The 17121-nt window shown below is 52.4% G+C and overlaps 1 protein-coding gene across 1 annotated transcript; it reads left to right on the top strand.

Moving 5' to 3' along the window:
* Positions 1–12943: 12943 nt before the first annotated feature.
* Positions 12944–14697, top strand: ID1 (inhibitor of DNA binding 1, HLH protein). The gene is made up of 2 exons (XM_007073664.3): positions 12944–14017; positions 14241–14697. The coding sequence occupies exons 1-2, from the start codon at positions 13595–13597 to the stop codon at positions 14280–14282; spliced, it is 465 nt and encodes a 154-aa protein (XP_007073726.2). The 5' UTR covers positions 12944–13594; the 3' UTR covers positions 14283–14697.
* Positions 14698–17121: the final 2424 nt, after the last annotated feature.

Below are 17121 nucleotides of genomic sequence, written 5' to 3'. Positions count from 1 at the left end.
AAACTGTGAGATCATGACCTGAGCTGAAGTCGGACGCTCAACCGACTGCGCCACCCAGGCGCCCCTCATCTCCTTTAAAATAAAAACTTTAGGGGCTCAGTTTTATATTTTGGTTGAGCCTGGGACTCTTGATCTTGGCTGAGGTCACGATCTCATGGCCCTGGCATGGAGTTCCCTGCTGAGTGTGGCCTGCTTAAGATTCTCCCTCTTTCTCCCTCTGCCCTTCCCCCACCCCTCAAAAAAATAGAGAAAATAAATAAAATTATGTCTTAAAAATAATTAATTAATTAACAACAAGACTTTACAGATCGGGCTGACCATTTTGTAACCAGAGCCGCTGCCCTTTTCTCCAAGACTTTTTGTCACCCACTCCCCAACTAGCCATGACTTGGGCATGTTTCCTTATACCCTGACTACACATACATGTATCAGTGTTACTTATTGTGTGTGTGGTTTTTTTAATGTTTTATTTATTTTTGGGAGAGAGCACAAGTGGGGGGCAAGAGGGGAGGGGCAGAGACAGAGGGGGACAGAGGATCCCAAGAGGGCTCTGCTCTGACAACAGAGAGCCCAAGAGGGCTCTGCTCTGACAACAGAGAGCCCAATGCCGGGCTTGAACTTAACAGATGGGTGAAATCATGACCTGAGCCAAAGTGTGACGCTCAACCCGACTGAGCCCCCCAGGCGCCCTGATATTAGTGTTACTTGTGTGTGTTTCTGTGTTTCCGCTTTTTAAAAAAATCATTCAGCATTTTCCCCAAGTAACATCAGATCTTGCGTGTCTCCAGCAGAACACACATAGGGTTAATTCCTTCCCGTTAACTCTTGCCGATTGTGCCACTGTCATTTTGTTTCCGCTTTCCGTGGTTGGACAAGGAGGTAGTTTTCCATCTGTTGCTGCTGTAGACAAAGCCGCCATGTCTGCCCCCCCCCCCACCCCCCCTCGTCTCCGGTGTCTGGTGTGCAGAACTTGCAGGGAGTGTCCGTGGGAGTGAAGTGCCGGGTCACAGGGTGTCCCAGGGTGCACTTTTACTCGATATTGCCAAATTGAGCCCCGAAGGGATCATACCAGTTTACACGCTCACCAGCAGGGGATGAGGGTGGTTTCCCCACATTCTCACCACATGTTATCTTATGGGACTTCGAAGATTTTGCAGTTTGATGTGGCACTTGCGTCCTTGGCTCGCTCCACATGTGAAATGCTGGGGCTCAGGAGCGTCTGTCTTGCTTTTCCTCATCTTTTTTCATCTCAGCCCAGATTTTGCCTCCTCTTAGGAGAAGGCCCTCCCTGACCTCCCTTAGCGGAGGGAGGTCTCTCCGGGCCACGCCTCCTCAGCCTCCTGTGTTTCCCCATCACAGCACCGGGTATAGGGACATGACCGCCTCCCCCAGCAGACTGGGAACTCCCCAGGCGGGACCCAGGTTTGCAGACCCACTGGGCAGGCTGCGAGGAGCCCCGAGGGGCTACAGAGAGTGCCCTCGGAAGCCTTCATCTACCCAAAATAAAGGGCTCCTCTTTATTTCTTCTTTTTTTTTTTTTTTTTTTTAATTTTTTAAAAACGTTTATTTTTGGGGCGCCTGGGTGGCTCAGTCGGTTAAGCGTCTGACTTCGGCTCAGGTCTTGATCTCACAGTCCGTGAGTTCAAGCCCCGCGTCGGGCTCTGTGCTGACAGCTCAGAGCCTGAATGAAGCCTGCTTCGGATTCTGTGTCTCCCTCTCTCTCTCTGACCCTCCCCTGTTCATGCTCTGTCTCTGTCTCAAAAATAAATAAACCTTAAAAAAAAAAAAAAGTTTATTTTTGAGAGATGGAGTACGAACGGGGGAGGGGCAGAGAGAGATGGAGACAGAATCTGAAGCAGGCTTCATTCAGGCTCTTAGCTGTCAGCACAGAGCCCGATGCCGGGCTCGAACTCGACCTGAACTGTGAGGTCATGACCTGAGCTGAAGTCGGGTACTTAACCCACCGAGCCACCCAGGCGCCCCAAAGGGCTCCTCTTGCTAATTCCTACAAAGTGCCCCCTTGGGACGGCAGCAGCCCACAGATCTGAGGCGTCCGCGTCCCAGCATGTGGCCACAGCAGCCAGGAACCGACCACCCGGCTCGTACTGTTCATTTCCACTTGGTTACTCCCAGCTGCACATGGCTCCCTGAAAAGCGTCAACCCGCACTCATCTTGTTCTTTCACCGCTGGGCCTAGCTCGAAGCAGACGTGCACTAATTGTTTATGGGATGAATGGTTGGCACGTAACGACTCTAAAGTTTTGTAATTCAGTGGTGGAGCATATACCCAATTACTTAACAGGGGTTACGTGGAGGAGAGGTAGAAACGTCACAGTACTAGGAACGACTCGAGTCGGGGCCCCGGGCTGGCCCAGTCGTTAGAGCAACTGGATCTCGAGGTGTGAGTGCAAGCCCCATGTTGGGCCTGGAGCCTACTTAGAAAAATAAAAAATAAAGTAAAATAAAAAGAACAATAATAACAACTAGAATCTATTGAACGTTGCCATTGCCAGACACCGTTCTAAGCTCTTTGTTGTGACTCAATTCATTTAAGCTTCATGGAGATGGGAACTCATACCTTCCTCACTTTCACAGATGGGGAAACTGAGGAAACTGATAAGAGGAAATGAGGTGACTTGCAGTCAGCTCATAAGCAGAGGGCAGGATGCAAACGGGGGCTCCTTGTCTCTCTGAGAGACCTCGGTCTGCAGTGTTCTAGAATAAAGTTATCTTCTTAAGTGTTTCTGAGATGTCGACTTCCTTTCAACCGGAACAGCTTTGCTTTTGCATCAGCAAAAAATAATAAGCCTTTTTCAAGACTTAAGAGACCGTCGTGAGTCACAGTATCTGAAGAGTAGAGCCACTCCTGTGACCTGAGGCAAGGGCGCAGCGGAGGTGCCACCCCCTAGTGACAGGGTACTAGGGTTGGGGTGAGCAGAGAGGGTGGGGACTGCTGCAGGCTCTTCTGGGTGGGCAGGTCCTGGGCAGGTCTTGAGAGATGCACCCTCAGCTGGTTCCAGGTTCCGGGCCCCCAGGCAGGGGGAGGAGCCAGGTGTAGGGAAGGCAGGTGAGTCAAGGGAGGGCTTGGCCAGCTCGGGGTAGAGGGAGAAGAGGTGCGGCTTCCGGGACGGGAGACTTTGGGGCCTCCCGTCCATCCCCCCCGCCCCCCAGAGGGCATATGAGGAAACACCACTGGAGACCCACTAGAGGCCTCTTGCCGGGTCTCCCTTATCCCACCTCTGGTCCTACACTGCGCTTGCCCAGGGTCAGTCGTCTCTGCCGGGGCTCTGCAGAGGGCCCCGAGTTGGGGTGCTCCTGGCTGGTGCCATCGGCCTCCGGCCGCCGAGCTCAGACCGGCTCCCGCAGGACGAGAGGCCCCAGGCCTGCATTCCCTGGCAGGAGTTCCTGGGGTCTGCGCGGGTGTGGTCGAGTGGTGCGTGTCCCCGGGGTTTTCGCGGGATTCTGAACCGCGTGTGTGTTGCGGGGGTGACGTCCGCACCCGAAACGGCTGAGAGGAGAGGAGGCAGTATGGGTGCTTGAACCAACCGGTGGCGGTGAGTGTGGCTCAGGGAGGTGCACTGCCGTCGGGAGGAGGGGCGCGGGGGCGGGGAGGTGCTCCGTCAATTTGCACGTCATTTTCTCTAAGGCTGCGGGCACTGTCGGTGGGCACCCGTGGGGCCAGCGCGGGTCGTGTCTGGTGGCGCAGAGGAGGGCGTGTGCCTGTGTGTGCTGTGTTTGTTGGGGGCCTTACTGTGGGGTGTGGCTGTGGTGGGGTTCTGGGAGGTGTGAAGGTCAGGTGTGTTGATGCGTTGCCTCCTTGGTCTCCGAACTCTTGCCGGTGTGTTAGTTGTGCGGAGTTGGCTTCCGATGGTGTGGCTTGAGGTCAGCGCGGACAGAGGGTGCGTAGCTGTGTCGTGCGTGCTGAGGGGCTGCTCTTGTGTGTCGTGAGATGCTGCTGTCCATCGGATGTGGCAGTTACACACAAGTGCTCTGTCTGGTGTGCAGATAGGCGTGTTTGTAGTCGCTCTGTGGGTGTGGGTAGCACCGTGTTTGTGCAGCCGTGTGGCTTTGGCCTGTGCTGAGTGTGGAGCTCCCAGGGCCTGACTGCCCTTCCTCTTGGCCCCTGAGACCCCAGGACAGCAGTGGTCCTTTGTCAGGCCACAGGAAGGCCCCACCCCCTCCATCTGCAGGGGACCCAGGGAGGGGCCCAGACTGGCGGGCTCCAGCCTCCCTGTCCATTGTTCTGGGGCCTCTTTGGAAAACAGGATGAGAGGCAAAAGGTGGACCTAAGCCTGGACCCCTGTACTCCCTGAAATGACCCAGGAGTCCAGCACAGAACCCTTAGGGCGGAGGGTCGGTAATAGTCCCCATTTTGCAGATGGGGAAACTGAGGTCCAGAATGAGAAAGGGACTGGGCAGAGGTTTCACGGCAGTTAAGGACAGAGAACTTGAAGCCTCCACACCCTCATCTGCCCCTCCAGGGCCCCTGCTGGGTGTGGGGGGTGGAACAATGAAATCCCTAGAAGGACACACAAGTGTATTCTGGTTCCCATTTCTTTTCTTTTTCTTTCTTTTTTTTTTTTAATGTTTTAAAATGTTTATTTTTGAGAGAGAGACAGAGACAGAGACAGAGACAGAGCTCAAGCAGGGGAGGGGCAGAGAGAGAGGGAGACACAGAAGCCGAAGCAGGCTTCAGGCTCTGAGCCGTCAGCACCAGAGCCCGACGCAGGGCTCGAACTCACAAACTGTGAGATCATGACCTGAGCTGAACTCAGATGCTTAACTGACTGAGCCACCCAGGCACCCCTCTTTTCCTTTTTTTTTTTAACGTTTATCTATTTTTGAGAGAGACAGACAGAGAGACAGATCACTAGCAGGGGAGGGAGGGAGACACAGATATGAAGCAGGCTCCAGGCTCTGAGCCGTCAGCACAGAGCCCAACGCGGGGCTCAGACTCACAAACCGCGAGATCATGACCTGAGCTGAAGTCGGACGCTCAACCGACTGAGCCACCCAGGCACCTCTGGTTCCCATTTCTGAGAGCTTACCATAGGTGCTAAGTACTGAAGTGTCATATCTGTAGGTTAAGTTTATATTTTGTCCCCATTTGGCACATGAGGAAACTGAAGGCCATAAGGTAACAATTCATTGATTCAACAGATATTACTCTAAATATTACTCTCTTCTAAGTACCATGCTGTGCGACTTTGACCTCACTGATGGAGAGTGCAACTTCACAGCTGTTTTTTTGTTTTTTTTTTAAAGTTTATTTATTGGGGCACCTGGGTGGCTCAGTTGGTTGAGCGTCCAACTTTAGCTCAGGTCATTATCTCACAGTTCGTGGGTTCGAACCCCACATCGGGCTCACTGCTGTCAACCTATCAGCACAGAGCCCTCTCAGATCCTGTCTCCCTCTCCCTGCCCCTCCTCCACTTGCACTCTCCCCAAAATAAATAAATATTTAAAATAAATAAGTAAATAATAAAATAAAGTTTATTTATTTATCTTGAGAGAGAGAGAGAGAGAGAGAGAGAGAAAGCTCAAGAGGGGGAGGGACAGAAAGAGAGAGAGGGAGAGAGAATCCCAAGCAGGGTCTACACTGTCAGTGCAGAGCCCGATGCAGGGCTTGAACCTATGAACTGTGAGATCATAACCTGAGCTGAAGTCAGATGCTTAACCGACTGAGCCACCCAGGCGCCCCAATTGTATGTTTTTTTTAAGTAATCTCTATGGGGCACCTGGGTGGCTCAGTCAGTTAAGCCTATGAGTCTTGATTTCGGCTCAGATCATGATCTTGCAGTTTCGTGAGTTTGAGCCCCGTGTTGGGCTCTGTGCTGGCAGCTCTCTCTCTCTCTGTCCCTCCCCCACTCATGCTGTCTCTGCTTCTCTCAAAAATAAATAAATAAACAAAAAATTTTTTTGAAATAAAAGTAATCTCTATGTCCAACACGGGGCTCAAACTCGTGACCATGAGACCCTGAGATCAAGAATTGCATGTTCAGCCGACTGAGCCAGCCAGGCATCCCCTGTGCTGTGGGGCTTCTAGCAACTCACTTACCCACTCTGGGCCAGGGCCTGTGCTTAGCTCTAGGCAAACAGCAGTGACCAAAGGAGCCATGCTTCCTACCCTCCTAGGGCCCTCTTAGGGCTCACAACTGTACCTCCTGGGGATAGAGTTGGGAGGGAGAGCATGGAGCGAGGAAGATGGGCAACACCCAAGAAAACAAAGATCATTTCAGATGGTAATAAATTCTATGGATAATTAAGACCAGGGGAATGTGAAAGAAAGTGAATACCCATAGGAGGTTCTAAGAGGGCCTCTGAGGAGGTGACATTTAACCTGAGACTTGAAGAAGAAGGAGAAGTCTGGTGCTGATCTGGATCAGTGTTCTAGGCAGAGGGAACAGCAAAGGCAAAGGCCCTGAGGTAGGACCTGCTAGTGTAGCAGAAGAGGCCCTGTGGTCAGTGAGAGGAAGGGTGGGGAAGACAGCGAGGTTTGAAGCGGTGAGCCGGGCCTGCAGGCTGGGGAGAGGTTTGGATTTGATCCTCAGTGTGATGGGCAGAGAAGCAATGTTGGCTGAGGCACGGTTCTGGGGGTAGAGTTGGGGGGGGGGGGCTTGTCGTCTCCTGTTACAAGGGAGGGGGCGGAGACTGCCAGAGCCAAAGGTCTCTCCCCCGCAGCTCCGGCAGTCCCAGCCCAGAGGCGCCGGCCTGGCGGCTGGAAGACCATGCTGTGGGCACATCTGGGGAACAGCTGCCGGGCCAGGGCCAGAGCAGGTCACGTGGCACAGGCTGGCCCGCCCTGGAAACTACAAGGCCAAGACTCCGAGAGGGGCAGCGGTGAACGTGCCGGGCACGAACCCGTGTCAAAAAGGATGCGCTCTGCAGTGTAGACACACATGCACACAAGTCTTTCGGCCCCACACGGCCAATGCCTCAGAAGCCAGAGCCCTGAGATTCAATGCCTTGTCCCAGCTGATCTGAAGCAAATCACTCAACTTCTCTGTGCCTCGGTGGCCTCAGTTATAAAGGGAACACAATATGACTACTTCTGTCATGGGTTGTTTTTTCCTTCATTCGACAAATCAGATGGTGCCAGGTGCGTGTAAAGGGCTTCCAAAGAGACCACGAGCACGAACCCTGGGCTGGGACCACAGGAGTTCATTTAATGAGTCCTCCAAATTTCCTGGCCACCAAGAGGAGTCTGTCAATCTCAGCTGACCAGTAGGTAGGACTGGGAGGAAAATGCTCCCTCAATAGCGCCAAGGAGAGGGTGAGAAAAATGCCCATTTGGCAACCAGATACACAGGGAGTCTTTGTTTCAATTCCTTGTCAGGCCTTAAAACTGTAAGAGGGGCCCCTGAGTGGCTCTGTCAGTTGAGCGTCCGACTTCGGCTCAGGTCATGATCTCACGGTTCGTGAGCTCGAGCCCCTCGTCGGGCTCTGGGCTGATAGCTCGGAGTTTGGAGCCCGCTTTGGATTCTGTGTCTCCCTCTGTCTGCCCCTCCGCTGCTTGCACTCTGTCTCTCACATTGTCTCAAAAACAAATAAACCTTAAAAAAATTAAAAAAAAAAAACTGTAAGAGATGATAACCAATGCCTGGGAGTACTGAAGATTTTCTGGAATGAAATGAAGCCAACTTTTACCCCTAGGCCTGGGATCAGTGTGCGTATAGGAGGATGTCCTTATTTCAGTTGGAAAGTCTGAAGGGAGTGCCGTGAAGAGAATGTTTCAGGGGGTGTGGAAGCCCGTCTTACAGAGCCCACTAAAAACCCCCAGAAGCAGAACCGTAACCAAATGGGTCCTAAGGGCCTGGCTTGGAATTGACCAGTTGCTACTACCATCGGCTGTTTAGTTAGCATCTACTGTGTCCCAAGACCATGGCAGGCACTTTGCCAGCCTAATCTCAGTGACTCCTCTTAGTAACTTAGGGAGACTTGTACCTTCAAATCCCGGCTCTACCGTGACCAAGCCACAGGACCTCAGTTTCCTTGTCTGTGAACTTACCATTTTGCCAGTGGGGAAGCAGAAGGCTCTGAGAGGTGAAGGGTGTTCCTCCAGGTCACACGGTATAGCAAGGATTTGAAGCCTGAGCTGATGGAGCCTGAGCCCCGGCCCTTTCAACTGGTCCACAGCCAACAGACTCTCCTCAAATTGTCAAGGTTTTACATGTGTCCAGACACCAGTGCCCTCACAGGTCTTCATTCAGCCCATTTCTCCTTGTGCCTTTCCTATACAGAATGCCCAGAGGATAAGTCACCTCCTCTAGGGAGCCTCCCTGAAACAAACTTAAAAAAAAAAGAAAAGAAAAAAGAAGTGGGCAAAAGATTGACAGGTAGCATGGGGGTCTCTGCGATGGAACTGTTCTGTCTTCACTGTGGTAGTGGTCGTGTGAATCTGCACATGTAATAACATCGCATAGCACTAAAAACACGCCTACAAATGAATGTGTGTAAACCTGGTGAAATGTGGTTGTGATTTCGTATTGCCAGATGATACCCTTAGGAAACTGGGTGAAGGCTAGAAGAGATTTCTCTGTATTATTTCTTTTAATTTAATTTTATTATTTAAAAAAACCTTTTTTTTTTTAACGTTTATTCATTTTTGAGAGAGAGAGAGGGAGACACAGAATCCGAAGCAGGCTCCAGGCTTTGAGCTGTCAGCATGATGCAGGGCTTGAACCCATGAACCGTGAGATCATAACCTGAGCCGAAGTCAGATGCTTAACCAACTGAGCCACCCAGGTGCCCCTCTCTGTATTATTTCTTATGACTACATGTGAGTCTACAGTTATCTAAAATAATGGTTTTTTTAATGAGCAAAAGAAGTGAATAACCCTAAGAAGATATATGGATGGCATATAAACACATGAAAAGATGCTCAACATCCTTAGTCATTAGGAAAATGCAAATTAAAACCGCCGTGAGCTTCTACCACCCATCTGTTAGAATGGCTGAGAAAGGGGTGCCTGGGTGGCTCAGTCGGTTAAGCGTCCGACTTCGGTTAAGCGTCGGACTTCGGCTCAGGTCATGATCTCGCGGTCTGTGAGTTCAAGCCCCGCGTCGGGCTCTGTGCTGACTGCTCAGAGCCTGGAGCCTGTTTCAGATTCTGTGTCTCCCTCTCTCTCTCTGACCCTCCCCTGTTCATGCTCTGTCTCTCTCTGTCTCAAAAATAAATAAACGTTAAAAAAAAATTTATAGAATGGCTGAGAAAGACTGAGCATACCACCTCTTTGAGAGGACGCAGAAGAACAGGACTCTCAGCACCCCTGATAGGAATGTAAGTGGTACACTCACTCCGGAACACAGTTTAGGAGCTTCTTGTAAAGTTACATACATTCCTGCTTTGTGACCCAGTCATTTCACTAAGTATTTGCCTAAGAGAAATGAAAGCAAAGATTCATAGACTCACTTGTACACAAACGTACAGCAGCTTTATGTGTACTACCCCCAAACTCCAAACAACCCAAACGTCCGAGACAGACGAATGGATAAGCAAATTGTGGCATATCCACACACCGCTACTTCTGAGCAATAACGAAGAATGACCACGGATGAATCTCCAAATAATTATGTGGAGTTGAAGAAACGAGGCTGAAAAGCCTTTACTTATTATTTATTTATTTATTAAAAAAAATTTTTTTTTGAGAAAAGAGTATATATACAGTATATCCTATACTCCATTTATATGAAATTCCAGAAAATGTAAACTAATCTATAGAGAAAGTTAGTGGTTGCCTGGGCACTAGGTGAAAGAGGGGGGAGGGAAGGATTACAAGGGGCAGTATTTGTGTCGAAAGTTATCAAAGTGTACACGTTAGGGGCGCCTGGGTGGTTTAGTCGGTTAAGTGTCCGACTTGGGCGCAGGTCATGGTCTCACCGTCCATGAGTTCGAGCTCCACATTGGGCTCTTGGGCTCTGCACTGATAGCTTGGAGCCTGCCTGGGATTCTCTCTCTCTCCTTCTCTCTCTGCCCCTCCCCGACTCATTCTCTTGCACTCCCTCACTCTCTCAAAATAAATAAACTTTTAAAAAGAAATTTAAAAAAATGTACAAGTTAAATATTTGCAGTTTGCATGTGTCAATTACACTTCAATAACACTGTTTAAGGACAAATCTAAGAATGAAACATCTATGTGAAGGTAAAAGTGAAATTCCTACTTCATAGTGTTCTCCTTCCCTTACTCCTCTTCACAGTGGTGAGTCATGTCAGGAATTTGATGTTTGTTTATCTTTTTTTTTCTTTTTTTTTCTTTCTAACACTTTTTGTTGAGGTGCAACTTATTTATTAATTTAAAAAATTAAACTTTTTAGACATTTATTCATTTTTTGAGAGACAGTGTGAGCGGGGAAGGACAGAGAGAGAGAGAGAGAGAGAGAGAGAGAGACAGAGGGAGACAGACTCCAAAGCAGGCTCCAGGCTCTGAGCTGTCAGCACAGAGCCCCACGCGGGGCTCAAACTCAAGAACCGTGAGTTCATGACCTGAGCAGAAGTCAGACGCTTAACCAACTGAGCCACCCAGGCACCCCCTAAAAAGAATTTTTTTTTAAGGAATATCTACCCCCACACTGGGGCTGGGTCCTGGGATCAAGAGTCCCATATTCCACTGACTGAGCCAGCCAGGCACCCCTGGTGAGGTGCAATTTAAATACAATGAAATGCACGAAGTATACAATTCAGTGTGTTTTGACTAATTCATGCACTGTGTACCCCACACCTCATCATCATATAGAACATTTCCATCACTCCAGAAAGTTCCCTCACACCTCTTCCTTGGCAACCTCCCATAAGCAGCCATCATTCTGATTTCTTTCACCATAGATTGGTTGTGCCTATTCTAGAACTTGATATAGGAGAAATCACACAGCACTGTGTTTGAAATTCTTCCTGGAGCTTGATTTCCTCCCTTTTTTATTTTTATTTTTATATTTCTTAAGGATTTTATTGTTAAGTGATCTCTACACCCAACATGGGGCTTGAATTTACAACCCCAAGATCAAGAGTCACATGCTCCGCTGACTGGTGACCTGACTCAGCCAGGTAACCCCTATTTCCTCTCTTTTTAAACATTCATTTCCAGATACACTTGTACTTGGGAGCAATGTTTGCTTTTTTACATGCAAGAGGTCCTACCTTGACCCCCAGTCTCACACTTGCTTTCCCAACAGCAGAATCTAGGTATCTCTCAGCCATACTTCCCGTCTGCTGCCTGGCCATTCCACAGCACTGATGTTCCATTCATAGTGTATATGTTCCATTCATAGTTTACATAATGCCCCGTTGGTGGACATTGAGGTTATTTCAAATTCCCCTCTTGCCAATAGCACCTCAGTGAACATCCTTGAGCAGATATCTTTGTGTCTGTGAGTGTAGGTTTCTCTGGAATTAATGCCAGCAGGTAGAATTGATCCGTCAATGAATAAACACTAGGCAATGAAATAATACTGTAATTTCCTCTGGCCAGTCATTATCCTTCCAATTCTTCAGGAATTGTTTCGCACACCAAAAAGTTCTCTCTGGTCATTGGAAGATTGCTAAACAAGGCTTAGGGACTTTGGAGAGTTGGGGCGAGGGGTGGTAAAGGGGATGAGGAATCCAGTTAATTAATTAATAATGTGTCTCTCCTTTGAAGCTGGTCTCACCGATCAGTTTTCCTGGTTTCCCCATGTGGAGGCAGAAGCCGGGGTTTACTGGCCCCTCCCCTAGACTTCTGTGGGAAAAGCAAACCGGCGGATGCCCGGTGAATTAATTGCTGGTGGGGGGTGGGGAGGGACCATAATATCAATTCTGTCTTTGGTGGGCACAGTATTTTAGTCCTGCTAAAGCTGTGTGCCCTTGGGTGGCTATTGTAATCCACCATGTCCCCGCCTGTGGCCAATCTAGGGCTCTGGAGCAGACTGCCCACCCCGGCAGGAAGGGATTGCATTACAATAAAGTGCCCCTCTTATAATAATGCAACCATTACCATAGCCATGGCTCTTGGGAGGCTTTTTGAGCCTCAGTTTCCTCCTTTCCAAAAAAACAACAGAGCCCCACTCGAGAGCTGGGGCCAGGGTTACAGAAGATGATAAGGGCAAACGCCTCACACACAGTGAAGTACACAGTGCCCGACGCGAACTCAGAGTTCAATAAGCCGTCACCTTTGTCATTATTATCAAAATACCAAGCAGATGCTGTATTAGGAATCAGAGAGGGCGGAAGACCACTAACTTCACCCAGCTTCAGAGTTGGGATCAGAACTCTCCCCAGACGGGAGGGGAAGCTGGGGTGGATAAGGAGGTGAAGAAACGTCCCAGTGATCTGAGGTGTGGGCCTGGTGGGGCGATTCCCAGGTGTGGAGCCGGGAGGTAAGGTGACCCTTCCCAGCGACCGCGCCCGCGAGGAGTGCATTCCCAGCCTTCCCGCCCGCCCGAGGTCCGCAGGTGACTGGCCGAGCGGGGCTCAGTGGGGGAGCGCTCTAGCCGGGTTTGCAGTCTCCATGGCGACCGCCCGCGCGGCGCCAGCCTGACAGCCCGTCCCGGTTTTATGAATGGGTGACGTCACGGGCCTGGCGTCTAACGGTCTGAGCCGCTTGTTCAGACGCTGACACAGACCCGCCCGGGAGGTGGGGGGGAGACTCGAGCTCCGCAGCTGCCGCGCCGTGGGAGGGAGACCCTGATCGGAGGTCTTGGGGGTGGGGGGGAAGGAGGGGACAGGAAACAGCCAAAAAAGGGAGAAAAATTCAAAAATAACTAGTCGATGAAGATACGGGGAATTTTTGCAGGGCGATGCAAACTTAGGGTAGAATCAGGGGATGCAGACCCCCTCGGGGCTCCTTCTATCTAGTTCGTGTCCCGGAGGACCAGCCCCCCAATGCCAGAGGAAGACTTTCTCGAATTAATTGCTCCCAGTCCGAGGAGCCTGGGTATATAAAAAAAAAAAAAAAAAAAAAAAAGGTCCCAGAAACATTAACCAGCAACTTTCTCCGGGAATTGGGTAAGGGAGACCAGCTCTGGGAAGCAGAGTGTGAAGGGGGGCCCGCTTTAAGTTTTGGTCCAAAGAGCCGGGAGATCAGGCTCCCAGAAGCCCAGGCCCCAGTCAAGGGCTCTCTAGATAACCCAGAGCCAGCCCCTTCCCCACAGGGGCCTCAGTTTCTCCCATCTATAAAAGGGAGCTGAGAGGTGAGAAAATGAACCTGAGAAAACGGATTGTTCAAGTCATTTTCCTGTCGGCAAAGCCTCCTCCGCGAGGAGCCCAAGGTAGCCCTCGCCTCCACTAGCCACCCCGCCCCGTGCCCTCCCACTCTCTCTGCTGCTGAGACTCGGGTTCCCTTTCCAAGGCCGCGAGGGTGCACAAGCAGAGCAGGAGGCGGAACCCAGAGGCGCTCGAGGCCACGCCTTGAGATCTCCCATTGGCTGCTTTTGAACCCCTGAGCCCGCCTCTAGTGGGGTGTGTTGGGTTGGCGGGGGAGCGCCCGGCGTCTCTATAAAACGTGGGCTGCGGGGCTCCGACCTCGCATTCTACAACCGTCTTTTCCCTGCTCCGAGGTCTCTCTTTGCCTTCGCCCGGCGTCCTCTGTGCGCTTCGTTGCCTTCTCACTCCGACGCCAGAATCATGAAGGTCGCCACTGGCAGCGCCGCGGCCGCCGCGGGCCCCAGCTGCGCGCTGAAGGCCGGCAAGACCGCAGGCGGCGCGGGCGAGGTGGTGCGCTGTCTGTCCGAGCAGAGCGTGGCCATCTCGCGCTGCGCGGGGGGCGCCGGCGCGCGCCTGCCTGCCCTGCTCGACGAGCAGCAGGTGAACGTGCTGCTCTACGACATGAACGGCTGCTACTCGCGCCTCAAGGAGCTGGTGCCCACCCTCCCCCAGAACCGTAAGGTGAGCCGGGTGGAGATCCTCCAGCACGTCATCGACTACATCTGGGACCTGGAGTTGGAGCTGAACTCGGAATCCCAAGTCGGGACCCCCGGGGGCCGGGGGCTCCCGGCCCGGGCTCCGCTGAGCACCCTCAACGGCGAGATCAGCGCTCTGGCGGCCGAGGTGAGGTCCGAACTGGAGCACGAGAGCATTGTCCTTCTGCAGATGGGGAAACTGAGGCCCGGGTGGGGGGAAACTCGGCCCGAGGTCCTCCCCCTCCTTTCGGGCGCTTACTTGCCTACGCGAGATCGGAGAGAGCGCTCCCTTAACGCTTCTCTTGGGGAAGGGCTTGCAGCCTCGTCCCTTCCAACCTGCCCGTCTCACCTCTTCTCTCTCGTTCCCACAGGCGGCTTGTGTTCCAGCGGACGACCGCATTTTGTGTCGCTGAAGCGCCTCCCTCAAGGACTGGCAGACCCCAGCCCTCCAGGGAGCGAGAGGAATTCGTGCTCTCTGATCCTACCGAGCGCCTCGCCGGAGGTGGGGAGTAACAAGATTGAGATCAGCGACCGTGGGGCGCTTGCTGAATGCAGCCCAGGGTTGGCGGACTGAGAGGGCAGGCCGACCCTCCCCTCTCCACCAACCAGCCACCAGAGACTTGGGGGGACGGCCCCCCGTGTGTTTCTATTTTTTGAAAAGCAAACATTTTAAAAAATGGTCACGTTTGGTGCTTCTCAGATTTCTGAGGAAATTAATTGCTTGGTATTGTATATTACAATGATCACCGAGAATATTGTTTTACAATAGTTCTGTGGGGTGTTTTTGTTTTTGTTGTTGTTGTTATTAAACAAATACTTTAGACTGCGGTACAGTTGCAGTGACTTCTTGGACTCAGGGGAGGGCCTTGAGGGAGGGGGTTGACCCCTGACCCCATTCCCAGCTGGTGCTGGGAGGGGGGAGGGGGACTAGAAGGCCACATCTGGACTGTCGCTTTTACCGACCTGAACTGAGTGTTTTCCGGTGTCTTTCAAGTCAGTTCTTTTCCCATCACTGGTCATTTCCCTGCTCCCCAGTGTCATAAAATTAAATCCTCTAGACTTCTAGAGTCTTGCCAAGTGGTCATTGGGCCACCTGGGTCACCTGGGGAGGTTAAAATGCAGATCAACCTAAGTCCCCCTCTGGGTTGAGTATTCAAACAAACCATGTAAGTCGGAGAACCAGGTCACTGGGCCACCTCCCTCTTCACCCAAGGTAGAGGAAGGGGAGATCTAAAGGAAAGACTTTCCCAGAGCCTGTCTGAGGTAGGACTTCTGTCACCCCATTTCCCAATAGGAGGTGCCTTCCCCGTCTCCCTGTTGGGCCGCCTAGCCCTGGATTGTAGCAGGCTGCCCTGGGGCTCCTGGCTTGTCCAAGTGGGTGAGCAAGTTGGCAGGGCCAGCCTGGGCACAGCTGCTGAGCCACCTGCTCTGGGTCCAGACTTGGCCCCCTCACCCTGGCCTGGGTATGCCAACAGCTCAGACAAACGTCTCTCCCTCCCCCAGGGTTCCCGTGTGGGCCAAGGAGTGGGCGAGTCCGTCCCTAGCTCCAGAGCAGGAAAAAGGTGTCACTCGCAAGGGACTATCTGCCTGGACATGTGTGAGTTTGTACACGGGGTGGCCCTGTGTGTGTGTGTGTGTGTGTGTGTGTGTGAGAGAGAGAGACAAGAGCCAACTAGTAATTCTCCCCCACGGGGTTGGGTCATCTGTTGGGGTACAGGCCTGGGAGTGTGGATAAGGATGTGCACGGGGGTGCGTGCAGGAGGGCAAATGTGAGCACATGTGTTCTACAGATAAGTGTGTGCAGCCGCCAGCCATTTGGGCTTGTGTGTTCTGCCTAAATGCATCATGGGCATCTCTGCGTGGGTCTGGCTTGATGGATGGGTTTGTGTGTCCCAGAGATGTGGAACCGCACTGTGGGTTTCTAAGTGTGTAATTGTTCCGTAGGCCGGCTGGCATTCCTAGGCCTCCGCTGGTCTGGGGTGGAGGTGTGGGCAGCTGTGTTCAGGCAAACCCTCCCTCAGGAGTTCAAGTACCCACCCTGGGAGCAATTATTAGGCCCTGGGGCATCACCCCTCAAGTATCCCTACCACGTGGGTTCCGGGGGAACAACCAAGCCCCCTGCCAGGGCAAAGAACTTGTCCCCCAGAGGGTAAGGCCTATTAATACATTTTCCAATAAATAGAATAAAGTAAACAGCACCTAGTACCACGAACCTGTTCCATGCTCCACTCTTTACATAGCGGATCCCATGGATCCCTGTGGGGCTAACGGCTGCATTCCGATTTACAAGAAACAGGCTCAGAAGGGATGAACAGCATCAGCAGCCAATGAAAGATTATCACCCACTGAGCACTAACATTGAGCCAGGTACCTTCCCACCCGGAGCACGTTATGGACTTAATCGAAGAACACGGCATTTGGAGGTAAATCATGTCCTTTGCTACTCCCCGCTCCACACCCCACCCCGCTGCTGTTTTGTGGCATCGACTTCTCAGAATTGTTGTAGAGAATAAACGGAACGGAGCGCTTCGCACGCAGTGTTTGGTAGTTATAAATTATCATTATTAACTGTCGCCTGTGTGTCCTTGGAGCGTCCTCAGAGGCACACGTGTGCACCCACTCCCTCCCGTGTGCGCCCCCCCCCCCCGCAAGCCCACCCACGGGCACGTGGGCGTGTCCCCCCGCCGTGTCCTCCCACGCGGGAGGGCCTTCCTCCAGGGGAGGAAGGGGCTGTGGCGGGGGCCTCGGCCACCTCCCCCGCCATTCAGGCACACTCTGGCTTCCACGTTTCCCTCTTTTCCCCTTTGGCCGGGGCCCAGCCCATCTGGAGGCCGGCTCGGCGGCGGCCTGGGAGCGTTTCCATCAGCTGGGCCCGAGGAATGCGGAGCTATTTAACCTGAGCATCCCCAGGTGTACGGAGGCGCCTGGCTGTCTGGGGCCCGCCGCCCTTGGCACGGCCGCGCTAGACAAACAGCGCCGCCCCCGCCCTGCCCCTCCGCCCGCAGCTGCAGCCGGGCCTGGGAACCGGCGGGCGCCGGGCTTGCATCAGGCTCGCCTCGCAGGGCGGGGGCGGGGTGGGGGGACACGACCAGGGGCCGTCGTGACTGTGTGTGTGTGTGTGTGTGTGTGTGTGTGTAGCACGCAAAAACCTGCTCTGTGTATGCACAAAACCCTGCTCTCTGGGGTGTGTGTGTGGGGGGGGGGGGTCAAATGCAAAACTCTGCTCCTTTCAGTGCTGCTTGGGAAACCATT

The sequence above is a fragment of the Panthera tigris genome, chromosome A3, assembly GCF_018350195.1.
Source record: "Panthera tigris isolate Pti1 chromosome A3, P.tigris_Pti1_mat1.1, whole genome shotgun sequence".
In the NCBI taxonomy this organism is placed as follows: domain Eukaryota; kingdom Metazoa; phylum Chordata; class Mammalia; order Carnivora; family Felidae; genus Panthera; species Panthera tigris.
Note: the sequence above shows the minus strand (reverse complement) of the source record. Positions and strands in the feature narration are given on the sequence as shown.

What these genes read in the sequence shown, in the direction of transcription:
- ID1 (XM_007073664.3), top strand. Translation starts at nt 13,595, where the DNA reads ATGAAGGTCGCCACTGGCAGCGCCGCGGCCGCCGCGGGCCCCAGCTGC. An exon ending in TCAGCGCTCTGGCGGCCGAG is followed by an intron (nt 14,018 to 14,240) that starts GTGAGGTCCGAA and finishes TCGTTCCCACAG; the next exon opens with GCGGCTTGTGTTCCAGCGGA.